At 37.3% G+C, this 17,037-nt stretch overlaps 1 protein-coding gene across 2 annotated transcripts in view; it reads left to right on the top strand.

Annotated features, from left to right (window-relative positions):
* The window catches only part of RBM6 (RNA binding motif protein 6), a 101,668-nt gene that overhangs the window by 39,917 nt on the left and 44,714 nt on the right, over nucleotides 1–17,037 (top strand). For both annotated transcript variants that reach the window (XM_027837229.1, XM_027837230.1), the window contains exon 6: nucleotides 4,066–4,139. In XM_027837229.1, the coding sequence (XP_027693030.1) occupies nucleotides 4,066–4,139 (74 nt within the window). The remainder of the gene's footprint in view (nucleotides 1–4,065; nucleotides 4,140–17,037) is intronic.

Genomic DNA, 17,037 nt, shown 5'->3' with positions numbered 1-17,037 from the left:
AATTATTTGTAGAGTACTTTATTTGGTGCTGATCAAGTAACCAAATTTTCTGAAGTCAGTCAAACTCCAGTATTTTTTGTGTTTTGAATGTCCCTTTTCCATCTCTCATTGTGCCATTTTGTCTTGTCTTTTAAGAGGGCCACAGGCTTCTCCACTCGCCAAGTATGCAATATCTGAATTCCGTATTAGAACCTGGGTTTTACAAATTAGTGTGTGAAGTTAATGCAGTGTGTCTATATTAGATAAACAATGCTATAGGAAAATTTGTGGGCAATATTGAAGAGAATTCATGAATTTGGAAGGGGGTCAGACTAGATGAAAAAAGAAAAACTTTATTATTAACTAGCACTTGTTTGAAAAATCTAAAGATTGGCTTACTGTCGTTGTCATAAGCAACAAGTATTACCATGGCTTTTCTGATGATTTCACAATGGTGGCAGTTGAATGGTTGTGTGTTTTGGATGTATGTAAAGTGTTTTTAGGTTTCTTTACCTGACATATACCTTTAAAGCACCTGTCTCATTTACCACAAATACTGCTCCTGAGAAGAGATCAGGTGGTAAGTGGAGGTAGGGAAGAGCTAGAACTCTAATTTGTTTTGACACGTTTTTCTACCTCTGCCCTGTTTTCACCTTTTCTTGTGAGCAGCCTAAAGAAGTGCATGAAGCCATTCCTATGTCAGTGAGCACAACTGAAGTGAGGTGACTGGAATCCCGAACCCATTATTTCAGCTTTACAAATAAATACCAAAGAGTACCAGCCGCCAAAACATTTTAGTATCCCAAATAACAGTGAGTTGCCCTAACATGCATCTTTCTGTCTTTGTGTACCACATAGATAGTACCAGATAATTTCCTTCATGTCTGATTCAGCTATGCCTTCTTTTCTAGCCCAGAGTTAAAAAAAAAAAAAAAGAATAAGGGAGAAAGGACTTGTATTTATTAATTATTTTCTAAAATCGGCCTTTTGATGTTTTGAATTTAGTTATCTCAGTTTTAAGGGAAATCAATGAGTACTTAACAAGTCTCAATCTCAATCTATGCCATGTTTTTCCTTCTTTAGAATGATCTCTGGGTCTCTGAATAGTTGGTATGATAACTTTGTACCTGTGTTTCCTGATTTGTATAACTACTAGATCTTTTTAGTTCTAGACTTTTTGAAATAATTCAGATTAGCAGCCAAGTATACACATGGAGATCTGTGATTTCTGTCACTAGAGAGAGACTGCTGCTAACTAATTTGCACACATATCAACTATAGCCCTGTGATGGTATGGGGTAGAAGAATGGTTGTTGTCAAAATGCCTATTTTTCTGCAAACATTTTTTTTGGCGTCAGACATGCTAGAACCTATAGTTTGGAATGAGGTATAATATGGGGTTGATGCTCTTTTCTTTGAGCTGTAATAGATGCCTAGAGGTAACATAGAGTGTCCTCAGATGCATTGAACACAACTTGCAGTTTTTTGCTTCTCAGTGATTGTTGGCCCTTAGTATAATGTGAATATTTTGTAGCCCTCTGAGAGCCTTATATAGTATCCCTTTTTCAGGCCCTCAACTCTCTCCTCCCTTCTTGGAATCTGTTAAGTTCTGGGTTTTTACAACTTGTACTCATAAATTCCTCACCAGTTTCATGTTGTAGACTTAGATTGGTATAACTTCCTTAGTGTTTACTTGTCTTTGGGACATTCTGTATAGGCATGTAGCAAAAGCTTGAATGAGATTGCATCTCCCCATTAAATGGCTAGCTGTTTGTGGTTGCTGACATGTATTTGGGATATTTGTAGTAGGTATTTGCTGGTGGAGAGAACTAAGTTACTTTTACCACTCTACCTGGTTTTCTATAGAGGAATTTAAAACCCTTTTTAATTATTAAACTACCAAAAGTATTTACTTACTGGTGCACTGGGTTTGATTTAGAAGGGCAGATGTAGTTCCATCTTTGATATACAAGTATAAAATATTCTGAGTGCACCCTAAATGTTATCTTTCTCCAGTGGATTGGCAGAAAGATTTCTGGATTTGGTGTCATAGGACCTTACTTCAAATATTGGCTCTGCTATTTAGCTAGCTTTGTGACTTTGGGCAAAAAAAATCTCTTAATCTTTTTTGGGCCTCATTTTCCTCATCTGTTAAATTAAGAAGTTGAACTTGGTGGCCTGTAAGGACCCTTCTAGCTCCAAATCCCATGATCCAGAGTCTGAGTGGAGTTGAAGGCTAAAAAAAGTTCCTTTTGTGGGACACAAAATCCATTTCCTATTTTATGGGTAATATTGAGAATTCTAGGAGCCTTTATTTCTTCATCTTAGTTATTAATTCTTAAGAGATAAAAAAAGTGCCCTAGTCATTTTAGTTTGTGTCCCTTCGACATTTCTTAGTGAACCTGCAGTACTCCTAAATTCTAGTGTTAAGACTTTTAATGTGGTGACTCAAACATGACCAATCCAGAACTGGCTATTGCTTTTTTAGGAATTTTCTAGTTCTAATAGGAAGATAATGCATTCATTTCAGACAAATAGACTGCTGACCTACTCCTCAGGCACCATCTGCACACATTGAGTGTGCATGCATTCACAAAGTACATGTACTTTGTACACACGCACACAACATAGACACATACACCCTCTCTCTTCACTGAAGGTTGTGCCTTAATTTCAGTTGCTCAGGTGCCATGCTTTTGAGATGAGAAGGAACTAGTGATCAGGACATAGCTTCTTTCCTCTTATATTCTGCTATTCTGCTTTTGTCACTGTCCCCTGCTTCAACCTTATTTTTTCTTTTTCAGTTAATTTACCCTAGTTGTTTTAGCCACTGGTGTCTTCACTCAGTCTTGTCAAACTCTTACTACATTAACATTTTGTCCCCAAATTGTCATGAGTTCCCATAACATGTCTCTCTTCTTGAATCTTAATTCTCTTTTAAATTACCTCCTCTCTACCTTGTGTTCCACTTGTATAATATTGCACCTAGCTTCACATTGTCCCTTTCCTTTGTAGTAGTACAGGAAGCATGGAAATCATAACCAGTGTGCAAATATGATATGCTTCTTCAGAGTTTATATAGTCACAGGTCATTTCCCGCTACTCTGAACATCAGTTTTTCTATCTGTAAAATGGAGGTAATACTTGAATTACTTTCCTCACAGGGTTTGTTGTAAAGATAAAATGAGATGATGAATGTAAAATGTGAAATGCTTTGTATCTCAAAAATGTCTTATAAATGTCAGCTGTTGTAATAATTTGCCAGTAGCAGGGAAAATCTAAAACAAGTTAAGATTATATAACCCCATTCTTTATCAAGGAGTTTGAGAGAATAGGTAGTTTCTTCTGTCTTGTAAATAACACCTTGCTTGTTTGACTGGGCAAGAATAGCTATAAATATATTCTGTACTTCTTACATGGATTTCACATTTTGAAAACTAGCACACCAACTGATCTCACAAGCTCACTTCTTTTGCCTTTGTATATGCGAATGACATTGGACTTAGAAAAATCATACAAAAGAGGGCTGAAGTGGCTTCTGCCAAGCAGAAATTTCCTGAGGCATTAGGAAAAAAACATAGCTGCCTTATTATATCTCTATACTTTTGTTCTCTGCAAAGGTGATCTTCCTTGGGAAGCATGTGTGACCCTGTCAGGTTTTCCTTGGGATGATCCCTCTTTTCCACAGATAGTCAGTCTTTTCCAGATACCTTCCTCCTGCTGACTTTCTTTTTTCCAGGGCACTCAACCTGTTCTTAAATGTTGCTGTTTCCTGTCTGAACTGATCTTTGTGGGATTACCCATTCTAAGGCACTCTCAACAGGTTGTCATTCTTAAGGGGAGGGCAAAGGAACTTTATATTTAATAGATAGCAAGGCCAATCTGGATTGAAATTTGAATTGAGAAACATCCAGATTTTTCTTTAATGCCATTTACTATTGTGGGATTGGAATCTGTATTGGGGAGGAGAGGAAGGGACACTAGGAGGGTTATTGACTGAAGGGGTCAGAAAATGGGGGATTTGTGTCTTTTGTCTTTTGCAAGGCACTAACATGACTCCCGTCTGTATTTAAATGCTGTCCCCAGGTTACGACTATGGCTATGTCTGCGTGGAGTTTTCACTCTTGGAAGAGGCCATCGGATGCATGGAAGCCAACCAGGTTGCTTTATACTTCGGTCGAATGCTGCTGGAAGGATTTTTTTTTTTTGTGGGGAGGGAGGGAAATCCAAATGATTTTGTTTTGGAAAGGTGCAAAAGAAGATCTGTGTCCTTGGAGCAAACTACATGCCAGCTAAAATGCTGCCCTTAGAAGAATTTGGAGAGGTTGGGAAGGCTTTTCTCTAAGGGCTAATGGGTACTGAGTTGTGCATTCTTTAAACTAGTGCCCAGTAGCAATATGATTAGATTCCAAGGATAGTGGCTGGAAAAAAAAAATTATCAGTTTAGAGTAAGAGATACCCTCTGGGGTATACACTTACAATGGGGTCCTGTTGAAAACTTCTAGTGGGAAGTAATCCTTGATTGTTCTGTGATATATCCATGTTCAAGAATTTTAGGTAATACACACACACTTGGATCTATAGTAAAGGCCACTAGTATGTAGCTCTAATTGCATGCAGATCCTGCATGTGTGCACCCCTTTCCATTTCATCTGGGGATGAGGGAGGAGTGGATTTTTTGTGTCCATGTCTCTTGCATTCATTATTGTTCTCTGCCGATTGGAGTTGCATACAAGAGGGCTTCACTGCCTGCTGTTTGACCTGGTGAATCTGAATCTGTACTTAACTTTTCTTTGTGTTTGAACTGTCTTATTTGTAAGACCCCAGTTTGCCATCTAGAAACTCACTAAGCATTTTAGCGAAACTATATTTTGGACCTCTGTATTGGAGAGGTAGTATCCAGTGAAACTGATGGGAATTTTATTCCCAATTTGTTTATCCCAATTGTCTTTATCTTGAGAAAAATCAGTTTACTTTTTCTGCCTACATTCTCCTGTTTGTAAAATGGAAAAAATAATTCAACTTAGTTGTCTGTAATTAGATTAAAAATACCTCTCACACATAACAGTTTCGTAGCAATTATGCATATGGTGCTAATGAACAAAATAGTAGCCCAAAAGAGAACTTCTTTGGGTTCTTAAAATATATAGGAAGATTAGTAAAATTTGCTTAAATTCTACTATTCTATGAGTAGTAAAATCTACACGCTCTTGTCATTCAGGAGTGATTCAAATTCTTTCAGTCCCCAAGCTTGTTCAAGTTAACATAGTTTGTTGTTTTTCTTTTCCCTTCTGTGACACCATTGCAGTCACCTAACAGAAGTGAGGCTTAGATAATGTTTGAGAAAAACCTTTTGAGTACGTAAGTAGTAATAGGCGTAAATAAGAACACCGTAGTTGTTCATAATGGTGGTAACCACCAAGGCTACAGCTGTAGCTGGTACAAGAGCATGTTTCATCTAGTCTGTAGGTTTTCACCATTTGGACAGCTCCAATGGGAAACTTCTTTCCTTGTTGCTATTCAGAATCTTTCACTCATTGGTCTTAGTTGTCTCCTCTAGGGCTAACAGAACAAATGTAATCACAGTTTCCTATGATACAGATCTGTTTTAGTTCTGGCTATTACCCCCTCTCTGAGACTCTATTAGAGTTCCTAATGGACAAAGCAGTTGGTTCCAACTTTGTTTTTTGTCTATTGTTACAAGAAGAGTTAAAAATCTGAAATATTAGACTCCTTGTATGACCCACTCTCAGAAAAGAGAAAATCAGTTTTTAGAATTTTTTTTCCTCTGTCATAGAAATTATTCCAATTAATAATTCAGTGGTCTTTATGAATAGTCTGCTTGCACATGACCTTATGCTGGCCTCTGAACAAACTGGAATTGTAAGAAAACACATTTAAGTACTTTTAGACTCCCAGAGTGCTTTCCTCATACCAGCCCTATGACATAGGTAGGGCAACTTTTATGCCCATTTTATTGATGAAGACAGATTCAGAGAAGTTAAATGAATTGCCTATGGTCATATAGTTAGTAATTGTTGGAGCTAAGTTTTTTAACCCAGGCCTCCTGGTTCCAAATCTGGCATGTTTTCTTTTGTTTTGTTTTTGTTACTACTGTTGCCTCTCAAGGTAAATAAGTAAAATAGACATAATTCCTACCTTCTGAGAATTTATAATCTGTAATAGACATAGCAGTTCATGTGATTCATGAGCCCTGGAGGATTTTCTCTCAAATACATGTATGATTTTATTTAAATTCTTGGAACAATAGTAGATGCAACATTCATTGAACTGTTTCCTTAATCAGAGCTTACAGTTAAGGAGTTATTAGTGATACCAATGCTATATACACTTTCTTCATTTTTATTTGCATTGGACCAGTGGCCAATGCATTGTTGTTCCAAACCTAAAGGATTTTCTCCTTATTTAATTATTCCCTTTTCCAGTATTTGAAAATGCCATTGTGTCCTTTCTTTAGATAACTTAGCTGTTAACTTCTTAAGTGCTTTTTTTGTTAGCACTTACGCTAAAATTGCCCCATGAATGAGTCCTTCTTCCCTTATGTTTCATACATTGTGAAAAATAATTTCTCCTGAAATGAAAAACTTAACAATGGCACTGAAATCTTTCATTTGAGATGGAGCTCAGTAGGGGGAAAATTAACTCTTTAAAGGGGTTAAACGGTTCCTATCATGCTTATGAGATAGTTCATTTTTACTCTTGGAATGAATCCAAATTGGCATTCTTTAAAAAATAGTGTTGGAGATAACCACTGTACATCACTGTATGGAAATGCCATAGAGAAATCCAAGAATTAGTGGAGAAGGCTTGTGAGTGTTGTGTAAAGGGCAATGAACTTGGAATTGGGGGACTTTGGTTAGAATCTCAGCTCTGATCTAACCTAGCTGTGTGACCTTAGGCAAATCCCTTAGCCTGGGCTTCAGTTTCCCTCTGTGCAAAATGAAGGGACTAAATGATCTTTAAAGTTCCTTCCACTCTGAAGCCTATTTCCAAGGCTGGGAGCAAGTAAAGATGGAGAAGAATGTTCTTGAGTAAGCTTATCTGACCACTGCCCCAACATCTGAGCTCTCAGGATAAAGCACAATAGATTTCCTTTGCTCCTCATTACTCAGCTGAGACCCTCTGTTTTCTTAACACAGATAATCAATTACAGCCTCTTTACTCTCCCCTTATCCCCATTTCCTTCTCTAGATGAAATCTACTCTCTTTTAGTATTGATTGCCAGATTCAGAATCACCAGGATCTGCTGTATGCCTCTGAACATAGAGCATGTGTGTGTGTATGTGTTTGAGTTTGAGGAGGTATGATTTCAATGCATCCAGTTAAGAAAGTTTAGATTCTGTTTTGTACTTAACTGAAGGGCAAGAAGTTTTCTTTCATATTCCATCTACCAGTCTTCATAGTTGTAGCAGACAGAAGGGAATGCTTTTCATTAGGCATTGTCAAGTGTGTTGTGGGTTGTGAATATGCAGAGGGTGATGCCTGCCGTTGTAAGGCTTTCCACACAGGGCTCACCTCAGGATTGTTTGAGTATCTTTCTCAGCAACCGCATTTATTCTTCAGAAAGCAAAACTGGTGGCTGCTTTCCTCATTTTGAAAGTACTGGAAGTGCAGACTTGCTAGAGAAACATTAGCCAGAAAGGTTTTTCTGGCTGTGATTCCATGTTGGGAGCTTTCAGATTTTCATACCTGGTTACTATAGGAGGAAGTCAGTTGGCCAGCACCATTTAAGACAGTCATAGATCTCTCCTCCACCCTTGAGGGCTACTGCTTTTGGGTACTTCCTTGTTTCATTGGTAGCAGTGACTAGTACCTTTGGCTTGTCCTTCTTGACTGTGTTATTAGGAATTAAGGCTGAAGATAGTATGTTTTGAACTCTATGTTTTATTAAACATGTGCTTCTGAGTGGAGAAGGAAGCAAGAAGCATGGTGATAGAACTTTGATCTGTTTCAGTATTGTAACCTTCCACTGAACTTGGTTAATAAAATGCCTCATAATCTACTGCTTTTTGAAATACATGGATGAGGCAAAGAGGAATTGTTTTGAGTTAACTTCATCATTTAGCTTGTAGGTTCAGTATAGGCCCCCAAATTACCATTGGCCAGTATTCTAGTTGTGGCTCAATGGATATTAGAAATGACTGGCTAAAGGATAACTCTAGGAAAGAAATTCATGTCTGAAATAGATTCTCAGCATTAACTGGTTCAGGGGAATTGGAGTTCTTTAGCCAAGGGTAACTTTACTAGATGACAAACTCACATGGTTCTTAAGTAGCATCTGTTGACTGAAGAGAGAAACACAACATACCAGATGAGTGCTAACTTCATCATTGTTTTTTCCAATGTGGCACAATGTGGCTGCAGAATTTAGTGAGTTTTTTGAAGCAGGCTCTTTGTAGTCAGCAAAGTTGAGAGAAATGGGTTTTTGAAAATGCCAGAGTATGCTAGCATGTTTGTGAAAATATTAGAATCCAGCAGCTGTTTGGCAGAAACCTGAGCAAGGTATGTGTTTGTTGTTTCAGTCAGAGCATTAGGTCAACTTATGTGAATAGAGCTGGAAAACCCCCTATTTCCCAAGCCTTGGTAGGTGGAACCTGTTGGGATCAAAGGTTCATTGGGAGCTTCTAATGAGGTTGGTGGAAATTAGATAATACGTAGTCTTCAAGCTAAAACCACTTAAAAAGAACACATCAATACCTATAGTCAGAGTGACAAAGTAGGATTTACAAATATGTGAGGTTTTAGTATGACCTAAATTGCTCTTGCGTAAGATTTGTGATGAGAAAGCCCTACAATCTCAGCTACATAGCAAAAGAATCACTTTTCCAACAAAAAAGGAAGGCATGTTGTCCTTCCTGAGGTTAGTACAGATCCCTATTCTACCCTAGACAGGTCTTCTGTTTCCTTTCTTTACCCATTTCAAAGGTAGATTTTGGAAGGTAAAAGAAATGGTCTGAAAAGAGGGAATATTGAAAACTCAGTACCCTAGGAAAGTAAGGCGTCCAGGAGAAGTAAAAGTGTTTCTTTGAATCCAACATCCATCTACAGGACTGAGTTTTCTGCCAGCAGATAAGCATGCTGATCCTTGGATGTTGAGTTCAGCAGCTCTGATCTGGAGTTGGTTCAGCATGTCTTTGAATCTTGTGGGAATGTGGCTGTAATATTTGTTAGCCAGAGAACTTGTACCACTAGAAAAGCATCAGGTGGTAGTTGAACTTCAAAGAGAAGTGTTAAGGAAAACTTTCTGCTGCATCCAGTTTGGCCTTTTAGCTCAGTGGGAAATAAGAAGTTCTTATTATGCAAGACTTGAATTATCAGGAGAATCTTTCTAGATTAACCTGTCCTTGTTTTCCTCATTCTTAAAATGTGGGGTTTTTTTTTTATTCTGCTGTGCCACCTTATAATTGCTTGTTGTATCTCATCACACATGAACGCATTTTCATATGGAATGAATAATGATGATGGTGAGAGTGGTGGTAATAGCTGGCACTTATGTAACACCTTTTTTTTTTTTTTTTTTTCAAAGTGCTTTACATGTTTAAATTGATCCTTATTACAACCCTGTGAGGTAGATGCTATTATTATTCCCATTTTACTGATGAAAAAACTGAGGCTTAGGTTAAGTAACTTGACCAGGATCATATAGCTAGTAAGTATCTAAGGTGCAATTTGAACTCAGATTGTCCTGACTCCAGCTCCAGCACTCTATGCCCTGAACTGAACTGCCTTAATGAAGAAATTTGCTTCTTATTTTGCACCTAATTGAGATCATATCTTTTAACCCAATTTATGTATTTTTTTCTCATAGGTCCTGTGGCTAGGTAGTATGGCCAGACCCTTCTTTTAGCTCCCATTTCCTTTTTGCCTGGGTCAGAAAGGACTGTGTTGCATTATTACCTTGCTCATTATAAAATTGTGATCCTAAGGAGCCCATTTTCTACTGCATCCCACGAGTTTTTATGAGGGATTTTAATGCAGATGGAATTTTTGGATGGGGCTACAGATAAGGCAGGTAGATTCCTTTTCTAACCAGTTCGTTTAATCACAGTCTGTTTCCTAACCCTGCATTTCACTGCATTATTGTGAAGTTCCTTTTCGCAACACATGGAGGAGTAAAGTATTAATCCAGCCTCAGGCACTCACTAAGCTGTGTGACTCCGGCCAAGTCACCAAACTTCACTCAGTCTCAGTTTCCTCATCTGTAAAATGGGGATAATAACCTACTTTCCTTGGCTGTTGTGAAGATCAAATGAGATCATAATTGTAAAGTGCTTTGCAGTTTTTGAAGCACTATATAAATACTAGTTTCTGTAATTTATAACACTAGATTCTGAGTTCCTTTGTCATGCCAGCTCTTTTCTTTGTCTTTTTACTCATCAGTTCAGTTCAACAGACATTTATTAAGAACCAACTGTGTGTAGACCATTGTGCTGGGGAAAATATTCAGTCTACCTGCTGGGATTCGTAGTGATTTAGAAAATAACAAGATGCTTGGGGCCATAGTTGTGGCCCTTATCTGTATTCTCTTCAGGTAAGGCATATCTTAGGATTGCCCAACTCCCCAAAGTTTGTGCTCAGAAAATCCTCTGCTCAGAACACTGTCTAGAAGGTCAGCTTTGCAATGGTCTGGGGAAGCTGGATGGGAAAGGAGCCAATGCAGTTCCTGGGGTTCCTTTTAATTGAGAAGAATCTTATCCTTTCCCACTACGGTGTTGGCAAGGTGTTATATAGTATCTGGGGCTTTTTTCTGTTTTGGTTTGCCATGGAAGCTATAGCTATTATTGTGTAATGTTGGCCATTACTGCTGTTTTTCTAGAGCTGGACAGTTCCTAAGCAGCCATCTAGTCCACTCCTATTTATTGAAATTTGGAAGGTGAGGTCCAGAGAAACTAAATTATTTTCTTAGAGTTAGACAGGTAGAAAATACAAGGTTTTAAACTAGCTTTCTGACTCCAAGACAAGTGTTCTTTGCACTACTCTTATGTAAAAGAGGGTCTTCTTTAGAATCACTTGAGGGTAAAGAATTCCTTTCTTCTTAAAGATATTAATAATGCAGTAATCACTTGATCTTCAGGGTTTGCTTCCAACTCTGCATGGATTTGGACTTCTCCAAAATAAAACCATATTAATATTGCACATATATTAATAGGCTCATGCCATTCTTCTGCCAAGCAAAATTTCAGGTTGTGGAATAAAAATGTTTTATTTCTTATGGTAATAGGGAGCTGATGTAAATGTGGATGTGGAAAATAGGAGGTCTGTCACTGCATTTGGAAGTTGGAGATCAACTAAAGCAGCATTTTTAATTTGAAATTTCTCAACAGTCTCTCTGATGGTAAATGTTGACTGCCAGTAGAGTTTTCAAGTTAAGGAACTAAGGCAGATTAGAAGTGAAGCATCTAGCTCAAGGTCATTGATAACATAGTTAGAAATCAGTACCTTTCGGTCAGTGATTTTAAAAACTCAAACTCATCTGTCTTCTCCATTTACTTTGGAATAAATGAAACAGTTGCCCTTACAAAGTAACTGAGGAAATGTCCCTGTGAAGAATTGTTGTGCCCTAGTGCTCTCATCTTGCCAATTTCCTGTGAGACCCAAAGACAAGGCTTCTTGAAGGTAAACATTTTTTTAGGGAATGCAGTAGTTCTTAGAGGCCAAGATTTCTGCTTCAGAGTTTTGAGCCTTTTCTAATGAATGTCACAGTTAAATTAGGTTTCCAAATGTCTCTGTTAACTAAGCTGTGAGAAGTTCCTGGAATATCCGGATTAAAGTTATTTGGTCAGCAGATTTTGTTTACTTATAAGTTCTTTAATTTCCTCCTATAGTTGTTGTGTGATTTGTAGAAAAGGGGAATGTCTTTGCATCTTTTTTTTTTCCTTCTGGATTACATTTAGTAGGATGTTGTATAAATCCTTAGGATTCTAATTTATGCCTTGTCAGGAACTTTTCATTGTAAATTTAACCTTTGAGGACGAAAAGAAAAGGCTAAGAATGTGAAAAGTTATGTTGGAGGTGATACTTAAAATAAGAACACCATTGAGAAAACATTTAGTTATTTCTCTTCATACAGTCTACAATGAATTCTGATCATTTAGACAACCTCACTTTACAGAAGGAAGTTTTAATGATGGTTTTTAGTCCACAGATGGAGCATTTCTAAGTATTTGAAGTCTTAAGTAAAATCTCTTGCAAACTTGCAGAGAAAAAGTGCTTGATGCTAGGATACTTTATGCTGAACTAAAAGTAGAAAACCTAAAGTTAAAAAAAATTCTAAAACTTTTTATTCCACTGAAGTGGACTTCTTTGTGTCAGTGTGGTTTGTTTCAGCTTTCATTCAAGGAAGTGAGTACCAAAAGGATCTCATTTTAACACTATTTATAACAATGGGTCTGTGACACTGATCCCAAGACCAGCTTTTTAAGTAAGGATCCGTTGTATTTATGCCAGAGGCAGCTAGGTGGCGCAGTGGATAGAGCACTGGACCTTGAATCAGCAATTCCTGAATTCATATTTAGCTTTGTACACTTGTTAGCTGTGATCCGGGGCAATTCACTTAACCTCTGTTTGCCTCAGTTTCTTTATCTGTAAGATGGGGATAATAATAGCATCTATGTCACAAGATTGTTATTGAGGATCAAATGAGAGAATATTTGTAAAGCACTTTGCCGAACCTTAAAGTGCTATAGAATTACTATAATCATTATCATGTTCTGTAAACTCTTTTATCTGTGGGAATAGCCAGCTCGTTAAAATTCAATTCAGTAACAAATTCAACAAATATTTTTAAGTGCTTACTGCGTGTGGAAGATATGGTCCCTGCTTTCTTTATGTCTAATGTAGCATATAAACAAATGAATTCGTCTGTGCTTTGAAGGACCCATGAACTCCCCATTGTGGGTACTGTCTTCAGTAGTGTAGATTGCAGAATCATTATTAGCACTTTTGGTGCCTATGGCAACTAGCACTAAATGTGACTTTTAATCAACCCTGAGAAAAGAGATCCCAGGACACTGAAGTCATTGCTGGTAAGGTTGCTAGGGGAGGAACTCTTCTGGTATGTAGGTGGAAGAAAAAGAGTAGTTATCGAGTCACATATTCATTTAGCTAATTATTTTTCCTAACTAGTTTCTGTGCTGCAGAGGAATGAAAGTACTATCAAAATGTAAATGTATAACAAATTTTAAAACTGTGGAAGCTTTAAAAAGTATTGTTTTTCTTTTGTATTCTCCAAATTCTTCAAAACTCCATGATTGTGGTAGAATAGAGCCTGTCCATATATTCTCGTCCTGTGTGATTCTTCTGTATATTTTTTTAATAAAATTTTCACAAGTCTGTTTAGCATCCTGGAATCCTTCATCTAGTCCTTTGAATATTTTATAGATATCAGTGCCTCATATTGGCTGTCCATTTGTTATCTCTTCACCTTGACACATGACCTCCTAACTCCTTTTCACAATAACTGTGATGAGCTCTTTCATGCAATCAGTGCCCAGGCCAGCATTCACAGTACATTAGAACTCATTCATATACTCCATGTGTGTTTCTGATGCCTTTTGGGTCATTTGGCATTTTGATTCTTCTGAGATTATGTTTTATGGTCTGTAGCTATGTAGCATCACAGTTAGTGAATGTAAGCATTGAAAAGGATAAGATTGGGTGAAGAGATTGTCAAACATAAATAATATACTGAATATTGTAAGAGAGGCATGAGCAAATTGTGTGAAGTCTAAGAGTGGGAAGGTCCTTTTGACTTGGGTAGGGCAAGAGGAGGCTTCACAGAGGAGGTGACATTTGAGTTGATATTTCAATCGGACCAAAAATAGCAGCAACAATAATAATAATACCTAGCATTTATATAGCACTTTAAAGTTTTCAAAGTGCTTGACACATGTTAAACTCATTTGGCTCTCACAACAACCCCTATGAGAGGTAGGTGCTATTGTTATTCCCATTTTACAGATGAGGAAATTGAGGCAAACAGGCTAAGTGACTTGCCCAGGGTCATGAAGCTAGTAAGCATCTGAGGCAGAATTTGGACTCAGGTCTTCCTAACTCCAAGTCCAGCATTCTGTGCTCTGCACTACTTAGTTGCCTTGATAAATAGGAATTCAACAAGAAAGGAACTCATTAAGAGAGGGTAAGAGCATTCTACACACAAGTAATAGTGAACGAAGGCACAGAGGTGGAATGATATGTTGTGGGTATGAGGGATAAAGAGTAGTTTTGTTTGGCTGGCATATAGAATATAGAGAGGGTAATAGTAAGGATGGAGAAGGGGGGTGTCAGATTGTAGAGGGTCTTAAATGTCAGGCCGGCAAGTTTTGAATTTTACACAGTGGGCTGTAGGGAGCCATTGAAAGATTTAGAGTAGACGAATGACATAAACAGTCCTATTACATAAGCAGTATATCTGGTGGCATCAATATGAAGGACTGTTTAAAATGGGGAGAGAGTAGAATTTAGATATCTGTTAATAGACTATTTCAGTAGTCAAGGTTGGCGTTAGTAAGGGCTCATACTTGGTTGGTTGTTGTACTTCATGCTTGAAGAGAACCCAAATACCATACTAGGGTTGTGGTGATGGACGTAGAGTGGGAGTGAATGAATGTAAGAAATGTTGTACAGGGTAGACTCAACAGGATTTGGTAACCAATTGGATGTGGTAGGTAAGGGAGAGTGAAGAGTCAAAAGATTACACCAAGGTTTTAAACATGGAGACTGAATGAATAGTTGTGTAATTTATAGAAATAGTGAAATCAGGAGAAGAGCTAGTTTTGGAGAAAGTTGTTAAACTTATTTTTAGACATATTTATGTGTACTAGTGATTATTGGGTCCTTATTTCGTTCAATAGACATGTTTTCATTTAATCCTTAGCATTATTTGTCAGTACTGCTAGGTAGAAATAACAGGTTTTACTCTGAAGGATTTTATAGTCTAGCGATCTTTAAAGTGTGATTTAAGAAGAAAATAAAACTTAAACAGTCTAAGTTCAAAACTAGTCCATGAGTTGCCATTAGTAAATCTGCATTGTCACTTCTGAAAATATATATTGGGTGAGAAGTTACAAATCACACTTCAATTCTCAGGAATCTATTCTTATCCTGACCTAAATAAACCCAGGGTGGATTTAATTTCCAAAATGAAGGAAGCTCTACCTCCCTGCTTATTCTCTTCCAGAGACTTTAAAAAAAAAAAAGGATGTTTTTTAATAAAGCTTGAGAATAGAATGAAGGCTTTTGGTATTGCTCAGATGATTTTAAGTTATCTTGGTGTCTGGTTCTGGTTTGATTCGTTTTCTTGGACATAAGACTTTAAAACTTACACTGTGGATATGAATCAGTGAACGATTCCAATGTTTGGCACATGGTGTCTTGATTTTGATATGGTATTTTGCCTTTAAAGATCTGAAGCTAAATATATCCCCAGTTGCAGGAAGATTTATTCCTCCTTTAATACTATCTAAAATTGGAATTTTAACAGATTAAACAAATAATTGTGAGGCAGAATTTGGGTAGATTTTCTTAGAAAAACCCAGATTCTTATGAAAGGCAGTGTGACCTAATAGAGCACTGAACATAAAATCAGGAAAGACTTTTGGCTTGATTCTACTATACCATGATACTTCCTTGGGCCTCTAAGAACTTAAAGATTCAAGGTTCATACCTATATAAAATAATTAGAGAATAATTAAGTGCTTATTTGAGTAGTAATAATTAAAATATGGCAGTAATTTAGAGAAGGAAGAAGTAAATGGGCCTGGAGTTGGAGTTTGGAGGAAGCTTCATGAAATAGGTGGGACCTGAAGAATTTTTATAAGGAGAAAGGGAGGAAGGCATTTCTGGCTGGGGGAACGGCATGAGCAGAGATGCAGAAGTGGGAATAAGTTTTGTCTTTATTTGATGGAGGTACAGGACGTAAGGTTGACTAAGTCAGGTGGAGGCAGGTTTCAAGGACCTGATGGTTTTAGCGTAGAGATATCTATTTTAAGTTGCACAGGATGGATTAGAGGGAAGACAGATCAAAAGCTCCATGAAATTTTCTCAGAAGAATGAGATGACAAGCAGTTGTATTGGATCAGTGACTTTAGTAACAATCAAAACTGGAAAGGATTGAATGTTGTTGCTATAGAATTTGTCTCATATCTGACTCAAGCTAATTTGGAGCAGATATTTTTCCTGGACTAATGCTTGTAGGTTGTTTTTATGGCTCTTGCTTTTGCTAGCAGTGAAAATATGCTCCATGGCAAGACTCAACAATTAAAGATTCATTTAGGGGCAGCTAGGTGGCGCAGTGCATAGAGCTCCAGCCTTGGAGTCAGGAGGACCTGAGTTCAAATGTGGCCTGAGACACTTCACACTTAACTGTGTGACCTTGGGCAAGTCACTTAACCCCAATTGCCTCCCCCCCCCCCCCCCAAAAAGATTCATTTATTGTTCTTGGTTAGGCCATGACAATGTAAGATGTGTCTAAGTCTAAGTCTAATCTAAATTTACAGATGTAGTGCTCTGTCAGTTGAACTGCCAAGGAGTTACTTTGTATAACTAAACAAAATAAAAAGAAAATAATTTAGAGGAATAAGTGGTCTAGAATTTCAAGGGAAATAATGAAAAAAAAATTAGAAATGAAGAGGGAGACCTAGCAGTACTAGATCTTAAATTACATTGAAAAATAGCAATAATCAAAACTACTTTATACTAGATAAAATACAAGAAGTAGATAAGTTGATTGGACTAAATAGGCAAGATGCAGAAACAATCAAAATACAGTAGCCCAGCTCTTTTTCAGCACCACGATGTAAATCACGGGAAATGATTCTCTTTTTGACAGGAACTACTGGGAAAACAGAAGTTGGGCTTATAGTAGTGCATTAACACCATGTACCACAATAAGCTCCTATAGACCCAAATATAAAAGTCACATAATTTTAAAAATTAGAAAAGAAAGAAAGGCTATACCTTTTTGTTACCAGATTAGAGGAAGTTACTTTAACCAAGGAAGGAATAGAAGATAAAGTAGACAAGTTAATGATAAAATTA

The sequence above is a fragment of the Vombatus ursinus genome, unplaced genomic scaffold (genome assembly GCF_900497805.2).
Source record: "Vombatus ursinus unplaced genomic scaffold, bare-nosed wombat genome assembly UNPS02014820.1, whole genome shotgun sequence".
NCBI lineage: Eukaryota > Metazoa > Chordata > Mammalia > Diprotodontia > Vombatidae > Vombatus > Vombatus ursinus.
This window is presented reverse-complemented; position numbering and strand designations above follow the sequence as displayed.